The following is a 23,463-nucleotide window of genomic DNA, read 5'->3' on the forward strand; positions in this document are numbered from 1 at the left end:
AGAATCATACAATAGCGGAGTTGGAAGGGGCCTACAAGGCCATCGAGTCCAACCCCCTGCTCAATGCAGGAATCCACCCTAAAGCATCCCTGACAGATGGTTGTCCAGCTGCCTTTTGAAGGCCTCTAGTGTGGGAGAGCCCACAACCTCCCTATAGGTCATTGATTCCATTGTCGTACTGCTCTAACAGCCAGAAAGTTTTTCCTGATGTCCAGCTGGAATCTGGCTTCCTTCAACTTGAGCCTGTTATTCTGTGTCCTGCACTCTGGGATGACCGAGAAGACATTTGCCCCAGAACGCTTAGTCCTGGCAACTGCAGCCTTCCCCCAGTTTTCGTTTTGCTGAGATCTCAGGGGTTTCCTGCATCCTGACATGAAGGCATGCAGCCACCTCACCAGCCTGGCATACTGCTACCCCCTGAGAGTCATGTAACAGTGCAGGGTTGAAAGGAACCTGCAGAGATACAAGAGTGAGCTTTGCAAGAGGTCAGATGCATCCTCTTCCCATTGAAGACTAGGGCCGTAGCTAGACCTAAGGTTTATCCCAGGATTGTCCTGTGGTCAAACCTGTTCATCTAAGTGCTACACAGGGCATCCAGCGCTCAGGCAGGGACGAACCCGGGATGATCCTGGGATAAACTTTAGGTCTAGCTACGGCCGAGATCTCACATAGGGAGCAGGACCACAAAGACTCCAGTCTATCATTCAATCTGAAAATATGATAATGCAAAGCAGCTATGATGACAATCCTGCTAATAGAAAGGCAAATGCTATTTTGGGCTGCATTAATAGAAGTATAGCTTCCAAATCGCTGAAGGTACTGGTTCCTCTCTATTCGGCCCTGGTTAGGCCTCATCTAGAGTATTGCGTCCAGTTCTGGGCTCCATGATTCAAGAAGGATGCAGACAAGCTGGAGAGTGTTCAGAGGTGGGCAACCAGGATGATCAGGGGTCTGGAAACAAAGCCCTCTGAAGAGAGACTGAAAGAACTGGGCATGTTTAGCCTGGAGAAGAGAAGACTGAGGGGAGACATGAGAGCACTCTTCAAATCCTTCAAAGGTTGTCACCCAGAGGAGGGCCAGGATCTCTTCTCGATCCTCCCAGAGTGCAGGACACGGAATACTGGGCTCAAGTTACAGGAAGCCAGATTCCGGCTGGACATCAGGAAAAACCTCCTGACTGTTAGAGCAGTACGACAATGGAACCAGTGACCTAGGGAGGTTGTGGGCTCTCCCACACTAGAGGCCTTCAAGAGGCAGCTGGACAACCCTCTGTCAGGGATGCTTTAGGGTGGATTCCTGCATTGAGCAGGGGGTTGGACTCGATGGCCTTGTAGCTCCCTTCCAACTCTGCTATTCTATGATTCTATGATTCTATGATTCCACTTACAGGTATGCGATCAAAAGGCAAATATGCATAAACGCACAGCAAAGCGTGCTGTTCTGTTCACCCCATGGCAGTTCTCAAACTCTGCTGGGGCAGACATCCGAAGCGCTTACAGGTAGTTCAGAACGGCTCTTGGTCCTTCAGCCGAGAGCCATTGGAGTGTACAAGACATAAGCTTCCACTTAGCTAGAAAATCGCATTTTCCTTCAGGGCTTTAATTCAATTTCCCTCTACAAACAGCGGTTTTGATGAAGGGGGAGAAATGTTCCCTGAAACCTTAAGAGGCTCACTCAGAACCCACAAAATAGACCCGAAGCCCCAGCAAATCCTAGCAGCCCCCCTGCTCCAGTTGCGAGCGTCTCCTCCCGAGACGGGGCACCTCCACGAAGAGCTGCCTGCTCCCCCGCTTCCCCCCAGCCGAGACGGATCTGTGCCCTGTGCTCGTGCTGCGAAGGCTAACCCTTTGCTTCCTGCCTCGAAGCCATCTGCTTAGTGGTTAGCGATTCAGCGCCAGCCTCAACTTCAGACCTTTCATGAACGGCCATTTCACAAAGGGAGCGTGCAATAAAATGAAGTAAAACCCCAGCCTTGTTTGTTTAAATGAAACCATGAAGGGGAATTGGCATGCAATCAGATGGAAGTGGGGTGGGGAATTGAGACCGGGGAAAGTGAATTGGCTTAGAATGCTTATTACATTCCAAAGGGCAGCTCTGGACGGTCAACGGCAAACTCAACCGCTGCAAGCAAGAGTCCCAGGGGCCAGGACTGGCCGCCCGTACGCAAGTGCCAATGTGTGGTGAGACGCCACGGTTGCAGGCTAGAGCCATCTTCCTAGCCCGGTGGCCTTTAGATTGTCATGTCTGACCCTACTGACCCTGTTTTGGGAGAAGATGTTTCAGGTAATCAATCAGAATCAGATTCAGAACTAGAAGACGCAGCGCCGGACAGCAGCCAGCCTGTACCAGTTGGGGAGGAAGCTCTCACAGGCAGTTTCCCAGCTGGGAGTCAGCCCTCTCCAGAGCTTATCTCCTCAAGGCCAAATCCTACACACTCAGTGGGAAGTGAGCCTTCTTCCGGAGGTGAGCGTCCCGATGAGCTAGCTGATGCTAGGGTCCGCCGGAAGCTGAAATGCATGGGGCGAAAGGAAGGTGTGAGAAAGTCAGTTAGATTACGCCAGAACCTGCCTCCACACCAGGCGCGTTACGGGCGTTTGGGAAGTGGTTTCCTATTTTTCTTGAGCGGACAATTGCCTTGCTTAGTTTGCATAGTTTTGCCTAGGGGGACGTTTCCAAGAGGTTAGACCCTATTCAGGTAGAAGAGACATTTCTGGCTTAATAAAAGCTTTGTAGATTACTTAGCAAGCCTCGTCATTTGCCTCCCATCAAAAGCAGGAGTGTTCTGAGAAACATGACAGCTTGTCCGTTCAAGAAGAATAGGTTGGCTATTGGCTCCCCATCACAGGAAGAGCTACAAAAACTTTCAGACTTTGCTTGGGCAAAGGTAGCTGTTACTGGCTCTTGTTTGACGGCGGCCTATTTATTTATTTATTTATTTATATTTATTTATTACATTTCTATACTGCCCAATAGCCGGAGCTCTCTGGGCGGTTCACAAAAAAATGGCTCACTTCTGAGAACGGACACCATACATGCATGGTTATTCCAGTGTTTCTGAATCTTTGGGGGGCTTACATCCTCCCTTCTGAACTTATGCTGCCTCCTCCCACCTCCCCCCCCCCCCGGCACCCAACCCAACATCAGTCATCTGTTCTGCAGGCAAGGGTGCCGAGATTCTCACAACCTAATCTGCAGACTGAGCTCATGACAGTCCACCACCGGCATCTGAAGAGGAACAGAAGAAGAGCCTCATAAAACAGAGGGAGCTGTCACTGGTACAGAGCAGAAGTCCCAGTTCCAGTCCTTCTAGTTCTAGTTCTTCTTCTAATACTTCTAGAACTAGAAAACTAGAACTAGAACTAGAGGGGAAACACAGGAGGGTTACAAGTGGGAGATGTCTGCAAAATCCCATGGATAAGGCAGGGTAATGGGTGTGTTAAAAACCTACGTTTATTCTCCAACAGCAGACATGTTGATGTGTGTGAGCAGATGCACACAATGGTTTTGATGCCAGGGGCTGATATGTGGCAACCCAAAAGGCCACGGATGGCACAGTTGGCAGAAGGCCATAAGGCAGCCTTCCTCAACCTGGGGCGCTCCAGATGTGTTGGACTGCAACTCCCAGAATGCCCCAGCCAGCTGGGGCATTCTGGGAGATGCAGTCCAACACATCTGGAGCGCCCCAGGTTGAGGAAGGCTGCCATAGGGCTTCCCCCGATGACTGAGGACAGGGATGGCGGCTAACACGCTCCAGCAACCCAAAGATTCAAAACTGAAAGCTGGCCCTGTTGTGCACGAGAAACGCCCTTTTAGCCTGGTTAGACTATTTGCCCATGATTAGCCCTGTATTGTCTGCTTGGACTGGCTCAGGCAGAACGTGGTCTTTCCATCACTACACTAGCTACCTAAGGTCCTTCTAACCAGAGACTCAGAGGCAGAACGACAGCGAGGTGAGATGGCTTGGGCTTGGTTCTCCTTCCTTCCCACTCCTCCATCACAAGAGTCCAGGGAGTCTACAAGTGCTTACCTTGCAGCCCAGGTAAGCCTGGAGGGCCAGGCTCGCCTTCTATCCCTTCAATGCCTTGATCTCCTTTTGGTCCCGGTGGCCCTAGAACGCAAAAAGGTAGAAGAAGAAATGGTGAGTTTCATATCCTTCACACAGACTTTCATGCCAATCGCACTTAGGTTTCTGAGAAAGGGAGCATAACTCTCGTGTGTGTGTGTGTGTGTGTGTGTGTGTGTGTGTGTGTGTGTGTGTGAGAGAGAGAGAGAGAGAGAGAGAGAGAGAGAGAGAGAGTTCCCCCTCACAACTCAGCTGCCCAGTGCCACCCATGGCTTGACCATGGCAATGAGTCCTCTTCCTAAAGCTGTACAAATATGGATTAGAGACAACCTAGGACCTATCTGCAAATTGCTCCGAGCTCCTTGGAGAATGACCAGGATGCAAATGGAACATGTAAGCCAAGATTTCGCTTTTTAGGAGGCTTGACAAGGCCAAAAAAATATAAGGATGCGAGAAACGGTGACTGTCAAACTCACAAAATTCTCTGAAATGCAGTTTCCATGGGAGAGGCCTCAAATGTTTATTGGTCTGGGACTTTTCTAGCACTTCAGGACACTATATGTACACACACATACACACACACAGAGAGAGAGAGAGAGAGAGAGATTGTCAGAAACATCCAGTTTATTTATTTATTTATTTTATTACATTTATATACCGCCCCACAGCCGAAGCTCTCTGGGCGGTTCACAACAATTAAAAATAGTAAACATTAAAAGTATACAAAAATTTTAAAAAACATTAAAACAGTATAAAAACAACAGTTCCAGTCACTAGCGAGAAAAATTGTCTTATATATATACACCCATCCTTTCTAGCCTAGAGCCTCGTGTGGCGCAGAGCGGTAAAGCAGCAGTTTCTGCAGCTGAAACTCTCCCCACGGCCTGAGTTCGATCCCAGCGGAAGCTGGTTTGAGGCAGCTGGCTTGGGTCGACTCAGCCTTCCATCCTCCTGAGGTCGGTCAAATGAGTACCCAGTTAGCTGGGGGAAAGATAATAATGGCCGGGGAAGGCAACGGCAAACCACCCTGCTATAAGGCCTGCCAAGAAAACATCAGCAAAAGCTGGCGTCCCTCCAAGAGTCAGTAATGACTCAGTGCTTGCACGAGAGGTTCCTTTCCTTTCCTTCTAGCCTAGCCAAAGAGGTGCCAGAAGCTAGCAAGATGGGTCAGCTCACATGGGTGTGGTTCAGGACTTGATGACTGCGCCATCAAAATGATGAGCTGCATGTGCAGATGAGGCCTCTGAGCTCTAATGCCACACAGGGGGGTCGCACCTGCCTAATCCCGCTGGTGCCAGCTCCAGGTGTTTGGGGGGCCCTAGAGCAAGAAGGGAGAGCCTCCCTTCTCACCAACATGACCACTAGCTCTGTTGCTCCTCCTCCTCTGTCTCATCACTGCTCTTCCCTTACTTGCTTGATGGGCATGGAGGCAGCTCCTCCTTCTCACCTCCACTGTTGCCTGGGACAGAGCAGGAGGCAGGTGAGCAAGCAGGCTGAAGAATTCATTTATTTCATTATTTATTTATTGCACTTATATACCGCCCCCATAGCCAGAGCTCTCTGGGCGGTTTACAGAAATTCTAAAGTTAAGATAAAAAAGAGTATACAAAATTTTAATTCTAAAACACAGAACATGCACACATAAAGCATTAAAAACTGCTTAAAAAAACTAAACATGTGGGTGATTAAGATGTGCTGCCATATGCCTGGGCAAAGAGGAAAGTCTTAACCTGGCGCCAGAAAGATAGCAGCGTTGGCACCAGGCGAGCCTCGTCAGGGAGATCGTTCCATAGTCTGGGGGCCACCACTGAAAAGGCCCTGTCCCTCGTTGCCACACTCCGAGCCTCTCTCGGAGTAGGCACCTGGAGGAGGACCTTAGATGTTGAACGTAGTGACCGGGTATATTCATGTCGGGAGAGGCGTTCCATAAGGTATTGTGGTCCCAAGCCGTGTAAGGCTTTATAGGTCAAAACCAGCACCTTGAATTGGGCTCGGAAACATACAGGCAGCCAGTGCAAGCGGACCAGAGCAGGTGTTATATGGTCGAACCTCCTGGTTACCGAAATCAATCTGGCCGCTGCATTTTGCATGAGCTGCAGCTTCCGAACCATATTCAAAGGCAGCCCTACGTAGAGTGCATTGCAGTAGTCTAACTTGGAGGTTACCAGAGCATGGACAACTGAAGCCAGGTTATCCCTGTCCAGACAGGGGCGTAGCTGGGCCACCAGCCGGAGTTTGTAGAAGGCACTCGGTGCCACTGAGGTCACCTGAGCCTCAAGTGACAATGATGGGTCTAAAAGAACCCCCCAAGCTACGAACCTGCTCCTTCGGGGTGAGTGCAATCCCATCCAGAACCGGTAGAACCCCCCCCCCCATCCAGTCAGCGGAGTCACCTACTAACAGCAGCTGCAGGGTACTCTTGCCAGTGGGCCCATGCTGGGGCGTAAGCCCTCAGCAAGTGCCCCCACCGTGTCTCCCCTTGGTTCCAGCCCTGCACGATGTATTCAGCTGCCAGTGAGGTCAGGCAGGCTGAGCAAATGACCTTTCCATGGCTGCTGGGTGAACATCACAGGGATCAGACCCCAAGGATTCCACAGGCCAACCTGAAGCTGCCTCCGTTGTGCCATATTAGAGCTGTATTAACATCACCAACACCAGCAAGACGAACGCACAGGGCCCAGGAGAACAGCCGGCCTACCATTGCAGCCCCAGGCTCTCGTGCTTCACCCAACTGGTCCTGAGAATACAGCTAATGGCACAGAAACTTCGTGCAGAACGGGGTGGAGAAGAGCGAAAGAATGGAGGCCCAAGATGTACCAACCCCCTCTGACTTGGCCCAACTTCTTCACCCTCGATTGCTATTGTCCTGAAGGATGTTCACCGCGGAACGGATGAAGGCTCGGCCTCGCTGGCAGAGAGCGGGTGGCAAGAGCCAGCACAAACTGGCGGCGATGGCAGAAGTCCGAGGGACGCACGCTTCTCCTTCCCCACTTAACGAGAGTCAGATGCCGCCCTCCTTGCAGGCCCGGCTCGTGCGAGACCATCTGGAGCTTTATGGAGCTCAGCTGCCTCTCCAGGAGGGTTGTGGGGCTCAGCCAGGCTGGAGCCAGCCCAGGGAGGCAGTGCCTGTTGCACGGAAGAATTTGGACTCTTTGAATCATAGAATCGCAGAGTTGGAAGGGGCCTACAAGGCCATCGAGTCCAACCCCCTGCTCAATGCAGGAATCCACCCTAAAGCATCCCTGACAGGTGGTTGTCCAGCTGCCTCTTGTAGGCCTCTAGTGTGGGAGAGCCCACAACCTCACCAGGCAACTGATTCCATTGTCGTACTGCTCTAACAGTCAGGAAATTTTTAGAGATGTCCAGCTGGAATCTGGCTTCCTTTAACTTGAGCCTGTTATTCCGTGTCCTGCACTCTGGGAGGATCGAGAAGAGCTCCTTCATCTCTCTAAACTGTTCCCTCACATCGGGGGACGGCAGGACCCAGAAAGTGAAGGCGAAGTTCTTTCTGGATGCAGGTCTAAAAGGATGACATTTGGGTCAACCTCAGAGCAGGACGGAGGAAAGATCAAAGTAGGGATGTCAGAGAAACTTGTAATGGAATCAACTGAGGCCATGGCTAGACCAGGCCTATATCCCAGGATCGTCCCAGGGTCATCCCTGTGCTTCTAAATGACACATAGGGGATCCCGGGAGCAGGCAGGGACGACCCCTCCATCAGCCTGGGATAAGCCTTAAGTCTAGCTGACGCCTGAGTTCAGATTTCTGTTAATCTTGACCTGCAGATTCCACAAGAGGCTGAATTCTCCAGAGCCGCACAGACTCCGCAAATTTGCAGAACTTTTTTTTTAATTTTTCTGGAATTTTATGCAAATTTAGTTGTAGAAAAATACATAAAATAAAATTATTATTATTATTATTAATAATAATAATAATAAAACACCAGCTGAAAATGTGCACTTCTCCCATAGGTTTAAGTTAGAAAGTGTGCATTTTGGGTGGATTTGTGCATTTTTGCAAGGGCAAATTTGTGCAAATTCGGAAAATTGGGGGGAAAAATCTGATTCTGCCGACGAGCAGACAATGGATCAAAAGGCACCCAACAATCCTCAAAACACAGTCGGAAGAGGTTGTACAAAATCCGTATATCTCTAGATCATAGTTTTTTTTAAAAAAAAGTGGTCCAAAAATGCACAGTGGAGATGTTGGTCCGTTAGGAGGAGAGTGAAAAAAAAATAATCCAAAGCATTGTAAATGCTGAACAAGCTGGAGCGTGTTCAGAGGAGAGCAACCATGATCAGGGGTCTGGAAACAAAGCCCTATGAGGAGAGACTGAAAGAACTGGGCAGGTTTAGCCTGGAGAAGAGAAAATTGAGGGGAGACATGATAGCACTCTTCAAATACTTGAAAGGTTGTCACACAGAGGAGGGCCAGGATCTCTCCTCCATCATCCCAGAGTGCAGGACACGGAAGAACGGGCTCAAGTTAAAGTAAGCCGGATTCCAGCTGGACATCAGGAAAAACTTCCTGACTGTTAGAGCAGTACGACAATGGAACCAGTTACCTAGGGAGGTTGTGGGCTCTCTCACACTAGAGGCCTTCAAGAGACAGCTGGACAGCCCTCTGTCAGGGATGCTTTAGGGTGGTTTCCTGCATTGATCAGGGGGTTGGACTCGATGGCCTTGTAGGCCCCTTCCAACTCTGCTATTCTATGATTCTATGAAATATCACAGCTTCCTTTGATCCAGTTGAAACTCACAGTTGTGAGCTAATAAGTTGTTGCTGGGAAAGGATGGGTTTTTGCAGATCCATGATGGGATCCTCTGTTTCATTAAACCGTTGTCGAAAATAAAGCTAGGCATAGGAGAGTATATGGATCAGGACCACGGTGCTGGGTGAGGGGGTTAACCCATTCCCCATTCTCCAATTTCATTATGGAATTCAACTGCCCCGATCTGCTATTTGGCCTGTTTGAAAAGCCTATGGGTTCACATTGGCTTTCCCTAATGGGGCAAAATAATTCAGGTTGCACCAATGAGTCTTAGGACGAAGAAGCAATGCTCTTGCTTTGGGAATGCAGTTAATTGATTCAATTAAAAAGTTATCATCGGCAGTTATCACAGGGACGCAGCGCTGGAAGTTGTTTATTACAGGGATTCTGGTGTCGTCTGCCAGTCCCACGACCTCCCTGTTTCTTCCTAAGGTAGCTGCAATCCTCACAGCAGCTGGCAGGAAATGAATTTTCCCAACAAGAATATATTATTCAATGTTGTAATGCAAAGTATTTTGAGGGTGGCTTGCTTTTGAATTGGCAACGGAGGCCCATTAAGTTTACAAAAGACCAGCTATAGTGGAAAAGAAAAGTGCTAGAACGGGTTTGCCGATTCACATTTTTGCACTCTCCTAGAGAAGGTGTGTGTGGAGGGGGGAGCTATGGTTTTTATTAAGTTCAGGAGCAAAAAAGAGGCAGGAATTAATGGCCACAAGAGATTCCATTTTCCTACTCAGGGTTCAAAAATGCACAAAGACAAGGAACCAGGAAGAATGCCCCTCAGAGGCAGTTCCTCTAGAAAAGGTCTGGCTTGAACCTATGCTAAATTTTGTACTCATGTCTGCTGATGGACATTTCTGGGCTGCACCATTCCATGTTCCACACACACACACAAAAAGCCCCACTAGAAGCAATACAGATGTTTAAGGAAGGCAGTCTTTGTCCATTCTCATATAATCATAAAATAGTAGAGTTGGAAGGGGCCTACAAGGCCATCGAGTCCAACCCCCTGCTCAATCCAGGAATCCACCCTAAAGCATCCCTGACAGATGGCTGTCCAGCTGCCTCTTGAATGCCTCTAGTGTGGGAGAGCCCACCACCTCCCTAGGTAACTGATTCCATTGTCGTACTGCTCTAACAGTCAGGAAGTTTTTCCTGATGTCCAGCTGGAATCTGGCTTCCTTTAACTTGAGCCTGTTATTCCATGTCCTGCACTCTGGGAGGATCGAGAAGAGATCCTGGCCCTCCTCTGTGTGACAACCTTTCAAGCATTTGAAGAGTGCTCTCATGTCTCCCCTCAATCTTCTCTTCTCCAGGCTAAACATGCCCAGTTCTTTCAGTCTCTCTTCATAGGGCTTTGTTTCCAGACCCCTGATCATCCTCATTGCCCTCCTCTGAACACACTCCAGCTTGTCTGCGTCCTTCTTGAAGTGTGGAGCCCAGAACTGGACGCAATACTCTAGATGAGGCCTAACCAGGGCCTCATTGGGTGTCAGCCGAGCTTCGTGATAATCTTCCGATGGAGCTGGGCACGGGTGAGTCCGTCCATCCCTAGATGGCACCCAGTCCAACAAGAAAAGGGTCAAGCTGTTCCTTCCGTGTGCCGCCCTCGTCCAGTAGCTGCAGCAGCCCCCCCCCTCTGCTTCCGTTCCTTTGAGGTGAGCAGAGTTGGGGCCAGATGCAGGGGCAAGAGGGCTGCTTTCACACACTGACTCCAGCTGCCAAAGTGAATCGCCAGCTGCCACTTTGAGGTGAAGCCATCGCTGAAATTGAAAACCCGGAGGTTTTCATCACTTAGCAGCCAAAAGGAAAGCTCTGGGATCAACAGCACACAAGTTTCCACTGGATGGAAATGTGCCACATCAGAGGGCTCCTATCCCACGCCGCTTCTCCTGGGCTGGCGTATTTTGGTCTGCTGGTTTACGGAGCCGTTCTGAATACAAACGGTGAAAAACCTATATTCGCGCTTTGCTTTAGGTGGCGTTTCCAGATCCCGCCAAGTATGAGCTTTTCATTTCTCTGAAATCATCACCCAGAAATAATGAAACTGTTTTGGAATGGACAGATAGGCACCATGCACAGAGAGATCAATGGTCTCCAGGCAGCTCATACAGGGAGGAATCTCTGAACAGAAGCAGCATTAGAAGCAGGAAGAATAGCGCCGAATTCCACACCCATGCTTCCCTTTCCACTGCAATGTCCACTACCTGTTCACAACAGCTCTCAATGGGCAGATTCAGGCCCATTTAAACCAAAACAAAAAGGTTCTTCCAGAGGGCCCAACCCACCAGGGATCATATAGGTGGTATGAACTAAACACTTCTTCATACAACCAGTTGAATTTGACTATGTGACAATATCATAGAATCATAGAACAGTAGAGTTGGAAGGGGCCTCTAAGACCATCGAGTCCAACCCCCTGCTCAATGCAGGAATCCACCCTAAAGCATCCCTGACAGAGGGTTGTCCAGCTGCCTCTTGCATGCCTCTAGTGTGGGAGAGCCCACAACCTCCCTAGGCAACTGGTTCCATTGTCGTACTGCTCTAACAGTCAGGAAGTTTTTCCTGCTGTCCAGCTGGAATCTGGCTTCCTGTAACTTGAGTCTATTATTCCATGTCCTGCAGTCTGGGAGGATCAAGAAGAGATCCATGTCACAGAACCACATCAGAGTGAGGGTAATGAATCCCCTCTGAATAATTTTCCTGACCGCATCACATAGATTGAGCTGGAAGAGGATGTCACAAAGCCAAATCAGAAGGAGGGCAATAGGTCACTTGCCCTCACTTGGAATGGGTGAGCATTTCCATTCCATTTCACGGCCGCTCCGCACAATGTCAAGGAAATTACCATCAGTATCACGCCTGTGGGTTCCAGTTGCTGGGGAACATGAGTAGAATGGTGCATAGTCATGTCCTACTTGTGGGCTTTGTGCAGACTGGAGGTGAGAACCTTCCAAGTTCCTGAACACAAAAGCTCTGCAAGTTGGAAGGTTGTGATGACGTTTATTCCAAGCCCGACGCGTCGGGCTTGGAATAAACGTCATCACAACCTTCTAACTTGCAGTGTTTTTGTGTTCAGGCACTTGGAGGGTTCCTGGCTCCAGTCTACACAGTCTTTTGGTGCCTCCCCGCATGCGTTTGGCCTACTTGTGGACCTCCCATCGGGGCCTCTAGACGGTCACTGTAGAAACAGAACACTGGAGGAGAGAGGGGTTTTCTCTGATCCATCACCGGTCAGTTCTTAATGTCGTTCCTCCAGGTCCAGAGGTTAAACCAACTGAGCAATCCACACGTTCTGCCTTAGACTTAAGGACAAGGGTCTTCTCCAATCAAACTCTGCCACTGGGCTTCTTCTAAGCTACTGCGGCATTCCTTGTGGGCAGCAGGTGCCGGACAAGAAGTTTTAACTGAATATAAAAAGCAACCAAAATCTAATAAAAAGTAGGGCTGTGCTCCGCTTCGCTTTGGATCGGAGAAGCAGATTGGGGTGCTTCACCTCCCCTTAAGGCGGAAGCGAAGAGGATTTGGGGGGGCAGCGGAGCATCATGGAGCGGATCGAGATGAAGGCGGATCCTTCATCTCGATCCGGAGCTCCAAAAAAAAGGTAAGGGGGCCTTACCTGGCGCTGCCGCTGCCCGGGCAGTGACGCCAGCAGAGCCAGGTAAAGGGGCAGGGGGGAGGGGGGTCTTAACTGGTCCGTCATGGCCCATCTCCAGCTTCACTAGAGCCCGTGGCTCAACCCGATAGTGTAGGCCCCAAATGGGCGACAGGCTGCGAAGCCGGCAACAGGCTGCGACAGACCAGGTAAGTTGTGTGCGCGAGGGAGGGGTTTACCTGGCCCTGCTGCCGCCACTGCCTGTGCGGCAACGGCGGTGGAGCTAGGTAAGGGGGCAGGGGGGAAGGGTCTTACCTGCATCCGTCCGTGGTCCGGCAGCGGCTTCAACTGAGCCCGAGGACTCAAATCGAAAACCAGGCCACAGCTGCGGCCTGGTCTTCCTGTTTGAGTCCTCGGGCTCTGTTGAAGCAGCCACCGGACCGCAGATAGACGCAGGTAAGGGGAGAGGAGGGAGGGGGCCTACCTGGTGCCGCTGCCGCCACGGAGTTCCAATTCGGATCCGGAGCTCCGCAGCAAAGCGAAGCAGACCACTGGTGGATTGGCGTGGAATTGACCTGATCCGGGGTCCGTGCACAGCCCTAATAAAAAGTGTTATCTTAAACCAAAAACAAACCTGAAAGCAAAATAGGTTCAAGGAAACTGGTAAAGACAGTATATCAAATGTTGGTATAACTATGCCTGTTAAAATAAAATCATGTGTTGGTAGAAAATATATTTCATCTTAAAACAAATATGTACACTTAAAATTTAAACTGAATGGTCCACATACAACAAACATCAAACATAAATCCCAAAAGTGTTTTGGCCATAAAGGCCTTCATCATTGGGGAAAGAATTATATGCGGATTTTTTAAAACGTATTATGCAAATTTTAAAACAACTTTTTTATGCCCCAGATACAGAGATTTCCAATAGGACCAAAAGTTGGCTCCTACAAGTGTTCAAAAATGTGCAAAAGAGATGGGTGACTAGGCATTCCTGCCTGTCTTCAAGAATCTTGACTCCCAAATTATAATCTGATGCAAAACTGATATCCAGGGCTGGTGCTACCATAGAGGCCACTCAGGCGGCCGCCTAGAGCACCAAGCTAAGAGGGGCGCGGGGCGCAGCGCAGCACTCCCGCGCGTTGTTGGCTTTGAGCCGGCCCAGCCCAGCCCGAGGATCCAGCTGGGCCTGGGAGAGCGAGATGGCACCCCGCGCCTGCCCAGCTAAAGCGAAGCCAGGGTCGCTGGGGTGGGGGTGGGGGTGGGGCGGATCCACCTTCAGACTTCCGGAACGCACCCGGAAGAGGGGGAGAGAGAGAGAGAGAGAGAGAGAGAGAGAGAGAGAGAGAATGTATGGGTGCAGGGGGTGCAGGGGGTCTTTGAGTGAATGCATGTGTTCACTCGTGCGTTTGTTTGGAGTGAGTGATGCTGAGTGTGTGTGCATGTGCGCGCGTGTGTGTGAGTTGGGGGGGATGATTTGGAGGTGACATTCCTATTAAATAATGCATTTTAGACCCACAGACGTACCTTTCCAACTTGTTTGCTATAATTGGCATGACGTATTTCTTGCACTTTAAAGTAAATTTAGCAGTTTTGTGCTTCTTATTTTTTCCAGGAAACAAATGTTCTTAAAAATCAAAGTTGGCATTTTTTGGGGGTGTGGGGTGTGTGATAAAAGTAGCTCACCTTGCCTGGGGCGCAAAATAGTCTGGCACCGGCCCTGCTGATATCTGTGGTTCATGTAGGCTTGTGCATTGCACTAACTTCAGCGGTATATGCACGCTAAGCAACCATTCACAACGATAACCGTAGACATTTTCTGCACACACACACGCGCGCGCGAAGGCACCCCTACCTCGAATGACGGAGATGTCCCTCAGGGCGATGGAGTGCTCCCAGTCCTTGAGCCGGAGGTCCTCCGTCACATTGTTGAGGACGGCCAGTTCGTGTTTGAGTTGCTGCTCCATGGCGATGTGGACCAGGCGCATCTGCCGGGCGTCCTCGGTGGCATTGCTGATCAGCACCTGCAGGTCCTGGATGCGGGTGTGGTGGATGCCCACGTCGTACGAAAGGCTCCGGTTCATGGTGCCCACGTCCCCACCCACCTCGGTCAGCTGGTCGCTCAAGCTCTCCACGTGGGCGGCCAGCTCGCCCAGCCAGGCCTCGTGGTGTCTCAGCAGGAGGCGGCTACTGTTGCCCTCCACGGACAGCTTGTACAGCTCCATCTGCACCAGGTCGCTTTGCTGGTTCAGGCTGTCCCGCAGGCCGGAGACGGCGTGGTCTGCCTGAGCCGCCTGGGCCCGCAGGCGCCCCAGGGCCCCTTCCAGTTTCTGAAGCGAGCCGGTCACCTCCAGGAGAGAGTCGGAGTGGTTCTGGAGAAGGTCTTGCAGTCGCCAGACGTGGTCCAGGAAGTCTCCTTTCAAGGGTTGCTGCTGTGTCGCCTTGAGCTGAAGATCGCGGAAGCTTTCGTTTAACCGGTTCACGTTCCCCATGAGCGCCTTCAGGTCTTCTGGAGAGCTCTGAGGCCGGGACACTGAGGGGGGAGAGGAAGGAGACCCCTGAAGTCACCAGTTCAACCCAAGCTCTCCCTCTGTGCATGGGTGTTTGTGTCATAGCTAACTCTACTGCCCCTGTTTTGGGAGAAGGTGTTTCAGGTAATCAAGCAGAATCAGATTCGGACCTAGAGGAGGCGGCGCCAGACACCAGCCAGCCTGTACCAGTGGGGGAGGAAGCTCTCACGGGTGATTCCCCAGCTGGGAGTCAGCCCTCTCCAGAGCTTATCTCCTCAAGGCCAAATCCTACACACTCAGTGGGAAGTGAGCTTTCTTCCAGAGGAGAGCGCCCTGACAAGCTAGCTGATGCTAGGGTCCGCCGGAAGCTCAAACGCACGGAGCGGAAGGAAGGTGTGAGAAAGTCGGTCCGAGTAGGATTGTGCCAGAACCTGCCTCCGCACTAGGCTCTCTGTAGTTACGGGTGTTTGGGAAAAGGCTTCCTGTTCTCCTTGATTGGACAATTGTCTCGCTTAGTTTGCATAGTTTTGCCTAGAGGGACGTTTCCAAGGGATTAGAGTCTCTTCAGGTGGAAAAGATGTTTGTTGCTTAATAAAAGCTTTGTGGATTACCTAGCAGGCCTCGTCATTTGCCTCCCATCAAAAGCAAGAGTTTTCTGAGAAACACAACAGTTTGGGTGGGTGTGAGTGAGCAAGAGCGCGCGAGGGGGGGGGTGGCGGCTTAGGCCCAACTTACCTTAGAGTAGACTTCCCCAAGCTGGCACCCATACGCTGGGCTACATTTCCCATCATCCCAATTGGCCATGCTGGCTGGGGATGATGGATTTTGTAGTCCAACAAATATGGAGGGTGCCAGATTGGAGGAAGGCTGACTCAGAGACCTGCCTCTGCCTTTGTGGCCCATTACAATCCCTGGGATCCACCAAGGGCGCCGTTTTGAGGATACCTTCTGTGCCCCCAGCAATGGCATAAGGGGAGGAGTTCTTCAGGGCTGCTCCCTCCCACAGCGGAAATCCATGCCCAGGGAACTTTTGGGAACCCTGCAGCTCTTTAGGTCTCTCGTTGAAAGGACGTGAGTAGACGGAAGTGGGCCGACACCTGCCACCTGGGCTCCCCCTCAACCTGGGCGCATTTAGCTGAACTCAAGCATGGAGCACACCTTGAAGAGAACACAGGGAGGATGCAGGGGGGCAGGGTGTGACCCCTTCCTCCGCACCTTCGCTGAACATGCGCTATTCATGCCAACAAAGCATTGTCATGGGGTTTTTCCAATGGGCCCAACCAGTAATGTAAATTACATTGTGCCAGTGTAAACTACTCTAGCGTAATGCCGACAGCATGGGCAGGCGCACCCAGGAAATCAATGTGTCCTTTTACCCAATTAGCATTGCACTAGAATAGTTTATGTTAGCACAATGTAATCAAAGAATCATAGAACAGTAGAGTTGGAAGGGGCCTACAAGGCCATCAAGTCCAACCCCCTGCTCAGTGCAGGAATCCACCCTAAAGCATACCTGACATAGAAATAATTTACATTAGCAGCTGTGACCCATTGAATGCTGTCCTTCCCCCTCCTCCTCCTCCTCCTCCTCCTCCTTTCTTAGCCAGTCTTTTGGAAACACCCCTCTCTCATCCCAGCCTAACTTCCTGACAAGGGCTGTGGGTGATTTTTCCTTTTCCTTTCGCTCGGCTGCTCTGGCTCTTTGGCTGTGAAGCAAACGCCGTAGAAGATTGGACACTTCTTTGGCGTTTGGCTGCTGAGCTGTGGAAAATGTTCACGTCGTCCCTAAAAAAGGACGGCTCAAAGCACCAGGTCGCCCCGCCGCATCCTGCCTGCCCCCTTGTTCTAATTGCTTAATAATCCGTTGTGCTTTCTGGATGGGCAATTTGTGGCCTGTGCGCAGCGCTCCTCGCTATGATTAGCAACAGCTGTGGTTTCCAGGCAGCCTGCTGGCAGAATGGCTCGTGGGCCGCAGGAGCTGCTGACCACTAGCCCAGCAAAGAAGCAAATATGAAAGGGCCAGGGGACCTGCAGAGATGATCCGAAACTGGTCGTTTTTAAGCCCTTTGAAACTTGGTGACCCACCTCTAGAATCATAGAATCATAGAACAGTAGAGTTGGAAGGGGCCTATAAGGCCATCGAGTCCAACCCCCTGCTGAAAGAACTGGGCATGTTGAGCCTGGAGAAGAGAAGATTGAGGGGAGACATGAGAGCACTCTTCAAATTCTTAAAAGGTTGCCACACAGAGGAGGGTCAGGATCTCTTCTCCATCCTCCCAGAGTGCAGGACACGGAATAATGGGCTCAAGTTAAAGGAAGCCAGATTCCGGCTGGACACCAGGAAGAACTTCCTGACTGTTAGAGCAGTACGAGACTGGAATGAGTTACCTAGGGAGGTTGTGGGCTCTCTCACACTAGAGGCCTTCAAGAGGCAGCTGGACAACCATCTGTCAGGGATGCTTTAGGGTGGATTCCTGCACGGAGCAGGGGGTTGGACTCGATGGCCTTTTAGGCCCCTTCCAACTCTACTATTCTATGATTCTATGGCGCTGGAAGGATAGTAGGGTAGGTATCTGATGAATCTCTTTGGGAAGTTTATTCCATAAGTGGGGTGCCACCATTGAAAAGGCCTTCTCTCTTGTAGCCACCTGCCTAGCTTCCTTTGGTGGTAGCCTCTGAAGATGACCCAAGGACCACCCAATTGTTTAATTGAAACCTAATCAGTGACCCCAGCTTTGGATAGCCCTATACTTCTCCATGGTTTGCTCTCATTGGCTTTAGAAATCTCAGCTACTGACCAGGGCCACAAATTTCAGAACTGAGTTCTGCGTTGTATGAAGAAGGACTTCTTTTTGCCTGCCTTGAATCCTGGGCCATTGGTTTGGGACAGACGAAAGAACACCCCAAATTGACTGCCTAAGGATGGATGAATAGATTCCTCTACTACAAGTAGTAGCGATGTTCCATTGACTTGGATGGCTTGAAACCAGCAGTGAGCAATTTCTGGGCCGTCCCTATATGGCCCCCACAACAGCCAAATTTGACATTGTCGCAGCAGCAAAAACAGTGGCAATTTTGCTTGAAAACAAGGTGCACAGGGATCAAAAACTCCCCCAAACCCCCGGAGACCCCCTGAGAACACGATTTTGCTTCCAAACAAGGTATGTGCTTCCTGTGCACCTTGATTTCAAGCAACATTGCCATTATGGGTAGCGTCCTACGTAGTGTAGACCAACGGAAATGAAGCAGTCTTAAGTTAGTCACAACTAACTTAAGCTAGTCTTAAATTAGTTATGACTATCTTAAGCCACATTAATTTCAATGGGTCTATTCTATGTAGGACTAACATGGCTACTACCCTTCCCCCCACCATTGAATTTCAGTAGCAATTTAGTGGCAGGAGGGGAAGGCAGAGGTGCAGCCCCCCTGTGGGTCTGGGGGGGCAATCCATCCTCCTGACCCCCAGAAGTTGCCCCTGCTTTATGCATTGAGAGACATATGGGACATTTTGTACTCTGGTGTCGAGTTTAATGAGGCATATGCAGGAAGAATCACCCAAGGGTGGTGGTCCACGTCCATTAGAAGGACGGGGGGAATACCTTTTAGATTTTCTGCTCCAGGGTCCACCGAGAAGTCTAGAGGCAGCCTTGCTCCTGCAAGGCACACCCACGTCTAGCACATCAAGAGGCCACCTGCTCAAAGCTATTTCCACTGCAACATTTATACCTCACTTCCTCGCACAAACAATATTTAAACCGAGCAAGGTTGTGAAGGATAAATGCAGATGCGAGTAAAAAATGGAAACATGCAATAAAATGAGAAAGGATACATTGCATGGCTCGCCACACAAGCTTGGTATGTAAAAATATAACATAAACCCAAAAAGCCAATTTCTCCAGAACTATAAAAGGCCCCTTGACACCCACCAGGAAAGAAAAGAACTACAGTATAATCTAAACCAGCCTTCCTCAACGTAGCACCTTCCAGATGTGTCGGACTGCAAAGCCCATGATCCATCAGCCAGTGCAGCCAATGGGCATGCTGGCAGGGGATGTTGGGAGTTAAACTCCAATCTATCTTGGGGGCACCAGATTGTGGGGCAGGTGAAACTGCTTGAGCAAAGAAATGCAGAAATGTGTGTCCGTGTGGGAGAAGTAGCTGACGCTGCAACCTGAAACATGCTCTGCCCTTGAAGACAGTGAGATCTGTCAGGTGTGCTTTAAGGTGGATTCCTGCATTGAGCGGGGGGTTGGACTGGATGGCCTTATGGGCCCCTTCCAACTCTACTATTCCATGATTCTATGATTCTATGATCTATTTCAGGGTAAACATGGACAGGATTGTGTTGGTAATCCTAAATGTGCTCAGAAGCCAAAGCTGTTGAGCCAAATGATGGGTCTTGTGTTAAGAACTGCACCCCAAGGTGGCTAAGACTGGCTGCTCACAGAAGTTTGCATGTCCTTTAGATGATGTCATCCACCTCCAGGACATCTCCCGCATCCTGTACTCTTCAAATACTTAAAAAGTTGTCACACAGAGGAGGGCCAGGATCTGTTCTCGATCCTCCCAGAGTGCAGGACACAGAATAACGGGCTCAAGTTAAAGGAAGCCAGATTCCAGCTGGGCATCAGGAAAAACTTCCTGACTGTTAGAGCAGTACGACAATGGAACCAATTGCCTGGTGAGGTTGTGGGCTCTCCCGCACTAGAGGCATTCAAGAGGCAGCGGGACAACCATCTGTCAGGAATGCTTTAGGGTGGATTCCTGCATTGAGCAGGAGGTTGGACTTGTGGGCCCCTTCTGGCTCTGCTGTTCTATGATTCTATGATCCCCCTCCCCCATTATCCCGCTTTAAAAAGCCACAAAAAAAAATGTGCAAAATCGGCCCCATGTAAAGTTGGTGTTGCACTATAATTCTGCCACTAGATGGTGCTGCTTCATTGCAGTGATGGAAGCATGCAGAGAGAAGAAGTATTCAATTCAAACCATGTGGCCACCTGTGTATTAGTGCTGATCATAATCCCAGAAAGAAAGCAGAAGAAAAAGCCCCGGAAAGGCAGTGGGACATTTTTTAAATGTAGAGAAGCTGTACGTGGAACATGGACTTGCCACCAAACACTGTACCCCAGCACCTGGTGGTAACCCCCTTCTGCTCCTATAAGCCCTAGTAAGAGCTCTGCATAACGTGGCATCCTGGGTCTCTCGCCTCCTACCCCCACTAACATAGAATCATAGAATAGCAGAGCTGGAAGGGGCCTACAAGGCCATCGAGTCCAACCCCCTGCTCAGTTCAGGAATCCACCCTAAAGCATCCCTGACAGGTGGTTGTCCAGCTGCCTCTTGAAGGCCTCTAGTGTGGGAGAGCCCACAACTTCCACAGGTAACTGGTTCCATTGTCGTACTTGGCAACTAGTGGTTACCAAGAATGTGGTGGGGTTGGAGAATCCCAGGTGATGATTTCCCTTTCTAAACATCGCAAGGAGGAAAGTGAGTTTGCATATTTTTAAAGGGGGATTGGGTCGTTCTATCAGCAACGACCAACAACAGCCGCTGGTGACAATGGCAGTGAAAGGGTCTATGAGGATGGAAACGTAGTAGGGGTGTGCACGGACCCCCCGCTCCGCTTCACTTGCAGATCCGCCATTTTTCGGATCGGGCCGCTCCGCCCCGCCCCCGCTCCGCCCACTTCCGCTCCGCTCCGCCCGGAGCTCCGGATCCGGATCCGGAGCTCCGTTTCCCCCCCCCCATAGGCTTGCATTGAAAGCTAAAAAATTATACAACTTTTTTTCTGTTCAAGTTAGAAACCTCATGTTTGGCACCATGACACCTCATGGGGATATACACACGCACGCCAAGTTTCAAAGCAATCCCATCATCCCCTGATTTTTGGCGAATTTTTGAAAATCGGGCACCCCACACACAACATCCCTGCGAGGTGTGTTAAAAAACACGGGGAAAAGCCCGATCAGATGAAGAAAGAGAAGTTTCCCAGAATCCCAAGTTACCTGTTTTGCCTATGCCCTCCTCCAACTTTGGGATCATCATGACCGGGAGCTGACTCTGCCCCTCAGCCCTTTGAAAAAGGTATTTTTCCCGCCGATTTTTTAAAAAAATCTAGCCCGCGACCCGTACGATGCAGAAAGTTGAGAGTGGTCTCAAAATGACCCCCATCCACGACTCTCTGTGCACAAGAATTTTCAGAATGATAGCTTAAACCCCCCCCCAGTTATCCCCGATTCTTTCCCTCAATGCAATCCTATGGGCGAAAAGCCGAAAACGCAGTTTGAGCCGCGCGGTTGACCCGATTTTCACAAAAATATAGCCCGTGACCCGTACGATGCAGAGAGGTGAGAGTGGTCTCAAAATGACCCCCATCCACGACTCTCTGTGCACAAGAATTTTCAGAATGATAGCTTCAAAAACAACGTAGATATGCGCGATTATTTGCCGCAATGCAATCCTATGGCGAAATGTTTTCAAGATGGCGACCGGAGCGCTCCGCCTGAACTCGGAGCTCCGAAAAATGGCCGCTTCTCTTCGCCTTGCTTCTAGGGGGTCCGCGGTCCGCTCCTACTCCGCCTCTGGGTAAGGCGGAGCAGGCCAATCCGCTACTGCTTCTACGCTCCTAATCGGAGCGGAGCACATCCCTAAAACGTAGTAAACAAACACAACTCATGCCAAGAGTGACACTTTTAGGAAAGAAAGGCCAGCCGATTACCAAACCAGGGAAGGGGAAACTCAGAGCCCACATGTCAAGGTTTTAAGGGCCTCCTTGGATTTTTCAAACTGGGATCAAACTGGGAGGATCCGAAGCCCTCGCTAAGCAACCGGTGTTGTGTGTTTAACAGCTGGCTAGCACCAGACGATGACATGCAGTGACAGATTCTAAGAAACAAGGCGGAAGGAGAGCTCAGGGCATGGGCGGGGTACCATGTTCTCTTTGGGTTACACAGGGATCCAGGCCCAAAACTGGATGCAATTTAAGATGAAGACAACTTTAGCTCGCTGTGCCAAATTCCCACCCGCCCCCACCACTAAGCCAGGCTCCAAATCGGTTCTTTCACTCTGCACAATAAGCAGCCAGATGTAAAAGGATCACGGTTACAACCCCCCACTTTTTATTTATAGGTTTTTTTAAAAAAAAATTATTGCCCATTCCCCAGAGTAAACCTGGGGCAAGCCGGGACGGAAGCCAAGCCCAACTAAATAATAATAAAATGGTAATTACTGAAAATATTATTCGAATCCACCTGGCTCCGAGCCCTTGGTGATGCAACCTCTTGTTTATAGAAAAAGCAGAAGATATTAATGGAGCACATTTGGTTCAAATTAGGGTCGGTGTGTGTGTTGTACACAGAGGATGTTCACACATGCACACACACACAGCACCAACACTTTTCACGGTCTAGCTCCTTCCTATCTCTCCTCTCTCATCTCACACTATTGCCCCGCTCGTGCTCTTCGCTCCTCTGATGCCATGTTTCTCGCCTGCCCAAGGGCCTCTACTTCCCTTGCTCGGCTTCGTCCATTTTCTTCTGCTGCCCCTTACGCCTGGAACGCTCTTCCAGAACATTTGAGAACGACAAGTTCAATCGCAGCTTTTAAAGCTCAACTAAAAACTTTTCTTTTTCCTAAAGCTTTTAAAACTTGATGTTGTGCAGACTTTATACTGTTAGTTTTACCCTACCCTGTGCCTGCTTACCCTACCCTGTGCCTGTTTGCATTCTCTTCCCCTCCTTATTGTTTTACTATGATTTTATTAGATTGTAAGCCTATGCGGCAGAGTCTTGCTATTTACTGTTTTACTCTGTACAGCACCATGTACATTGATGGTGCTATATAAATAAATAAATAATAATTTGCAAGCCATTATGGCTATTCTTGGCATTTTCGCTGTACTAAGCAGGCTGGGCTATGGGATTTGGGTGGTTGGTTGCTAATCGCTGACTGAACAGGATATGGCTTGCAGAAGAACAGGAGCGGAGTGACACATAAGTGTATAAACCACTTATAAACGTTTTTAATGGCGTTTTCTGTCTTATTCCGCCACATGACTCTTGGCTTTTATGGTTTTATCGCTTGCCCTTCCTGTCGTATTATTTTGTGATGTTATTCTTATAAGTCGTAGTATGATTTGTTATGTGCCGATTGTATCATTCCTAAGATGGAGTGCTGGGCTGAGAACAACAGAATGAAATTTCACAGGGATAAATGCCAAGTTCTACACCTAGGAAATAGAACCCAAAGGCACAGATACAAGATGGGGATACTTGGCTCAGCAATACTACAAACGAGAAGGATCTTAGAATTGTTGTAGATTGCAAGCTGAATATGAGCCAACAGTGCGATATGGCTGCAAGAAAGGCAAATGCTATTTTGGGCTGCATTAATAGAAGTATAGCTTCCAAATCACGTGAGGTACTGGTTCCTCTCTATTCGGCTCTGGTTAGGCCTCATCTAGAGTATTGCGTCCAGTTCTGGGCTCCACAATTCAAGAAGGACGCAGACAAGCTGGAGCA

The 23,463-nt window shown here is 49.9% G+C and overlaps 1 protein-coding gene across 1 annotated transcript in view; it reads right to left on the minus strand.

Annotated features, from left to right (window-relative positions):
* The window catches only part of SCARA5 (scavenger receptor class A member 5), a 133,614-nt gene that overhangs the window by 43,371 nt on the left and 66,780 nt on the right, over positions 1-23,463 (minus strand). The window contains exons 4-5 of the mRNA XM_063123747.1: positions 14,290-14,967; positions 4,028-4,108 (exon numbers count right to left, since the gene is read on the minus strand). Of these exons, the coding sequence (XP_062979817.1) occupies positions 4,028-4,108; positions 14,290-14,967 (759 nt within the window). The remainder of the gene's footprint in view (positions 1-4,027; positions 4,109-14,289; positions 14,968-23,463) is intronic.

This window comes from Elgaria multicarinata, chromosome 4, assembly GCF_023053635.1.
Source record: "Elgaria multicarinata webbii isolate HBS135686 ecotype San Diego chromosome 4, rElgMul1.1.pri, whole genome shotgun sequence".
NCBI lineage: Eukaryota > Metazoa > Chordata > Lepidosauria > Squamata > Anguidae > Elgaria > Elgaria multicarinata.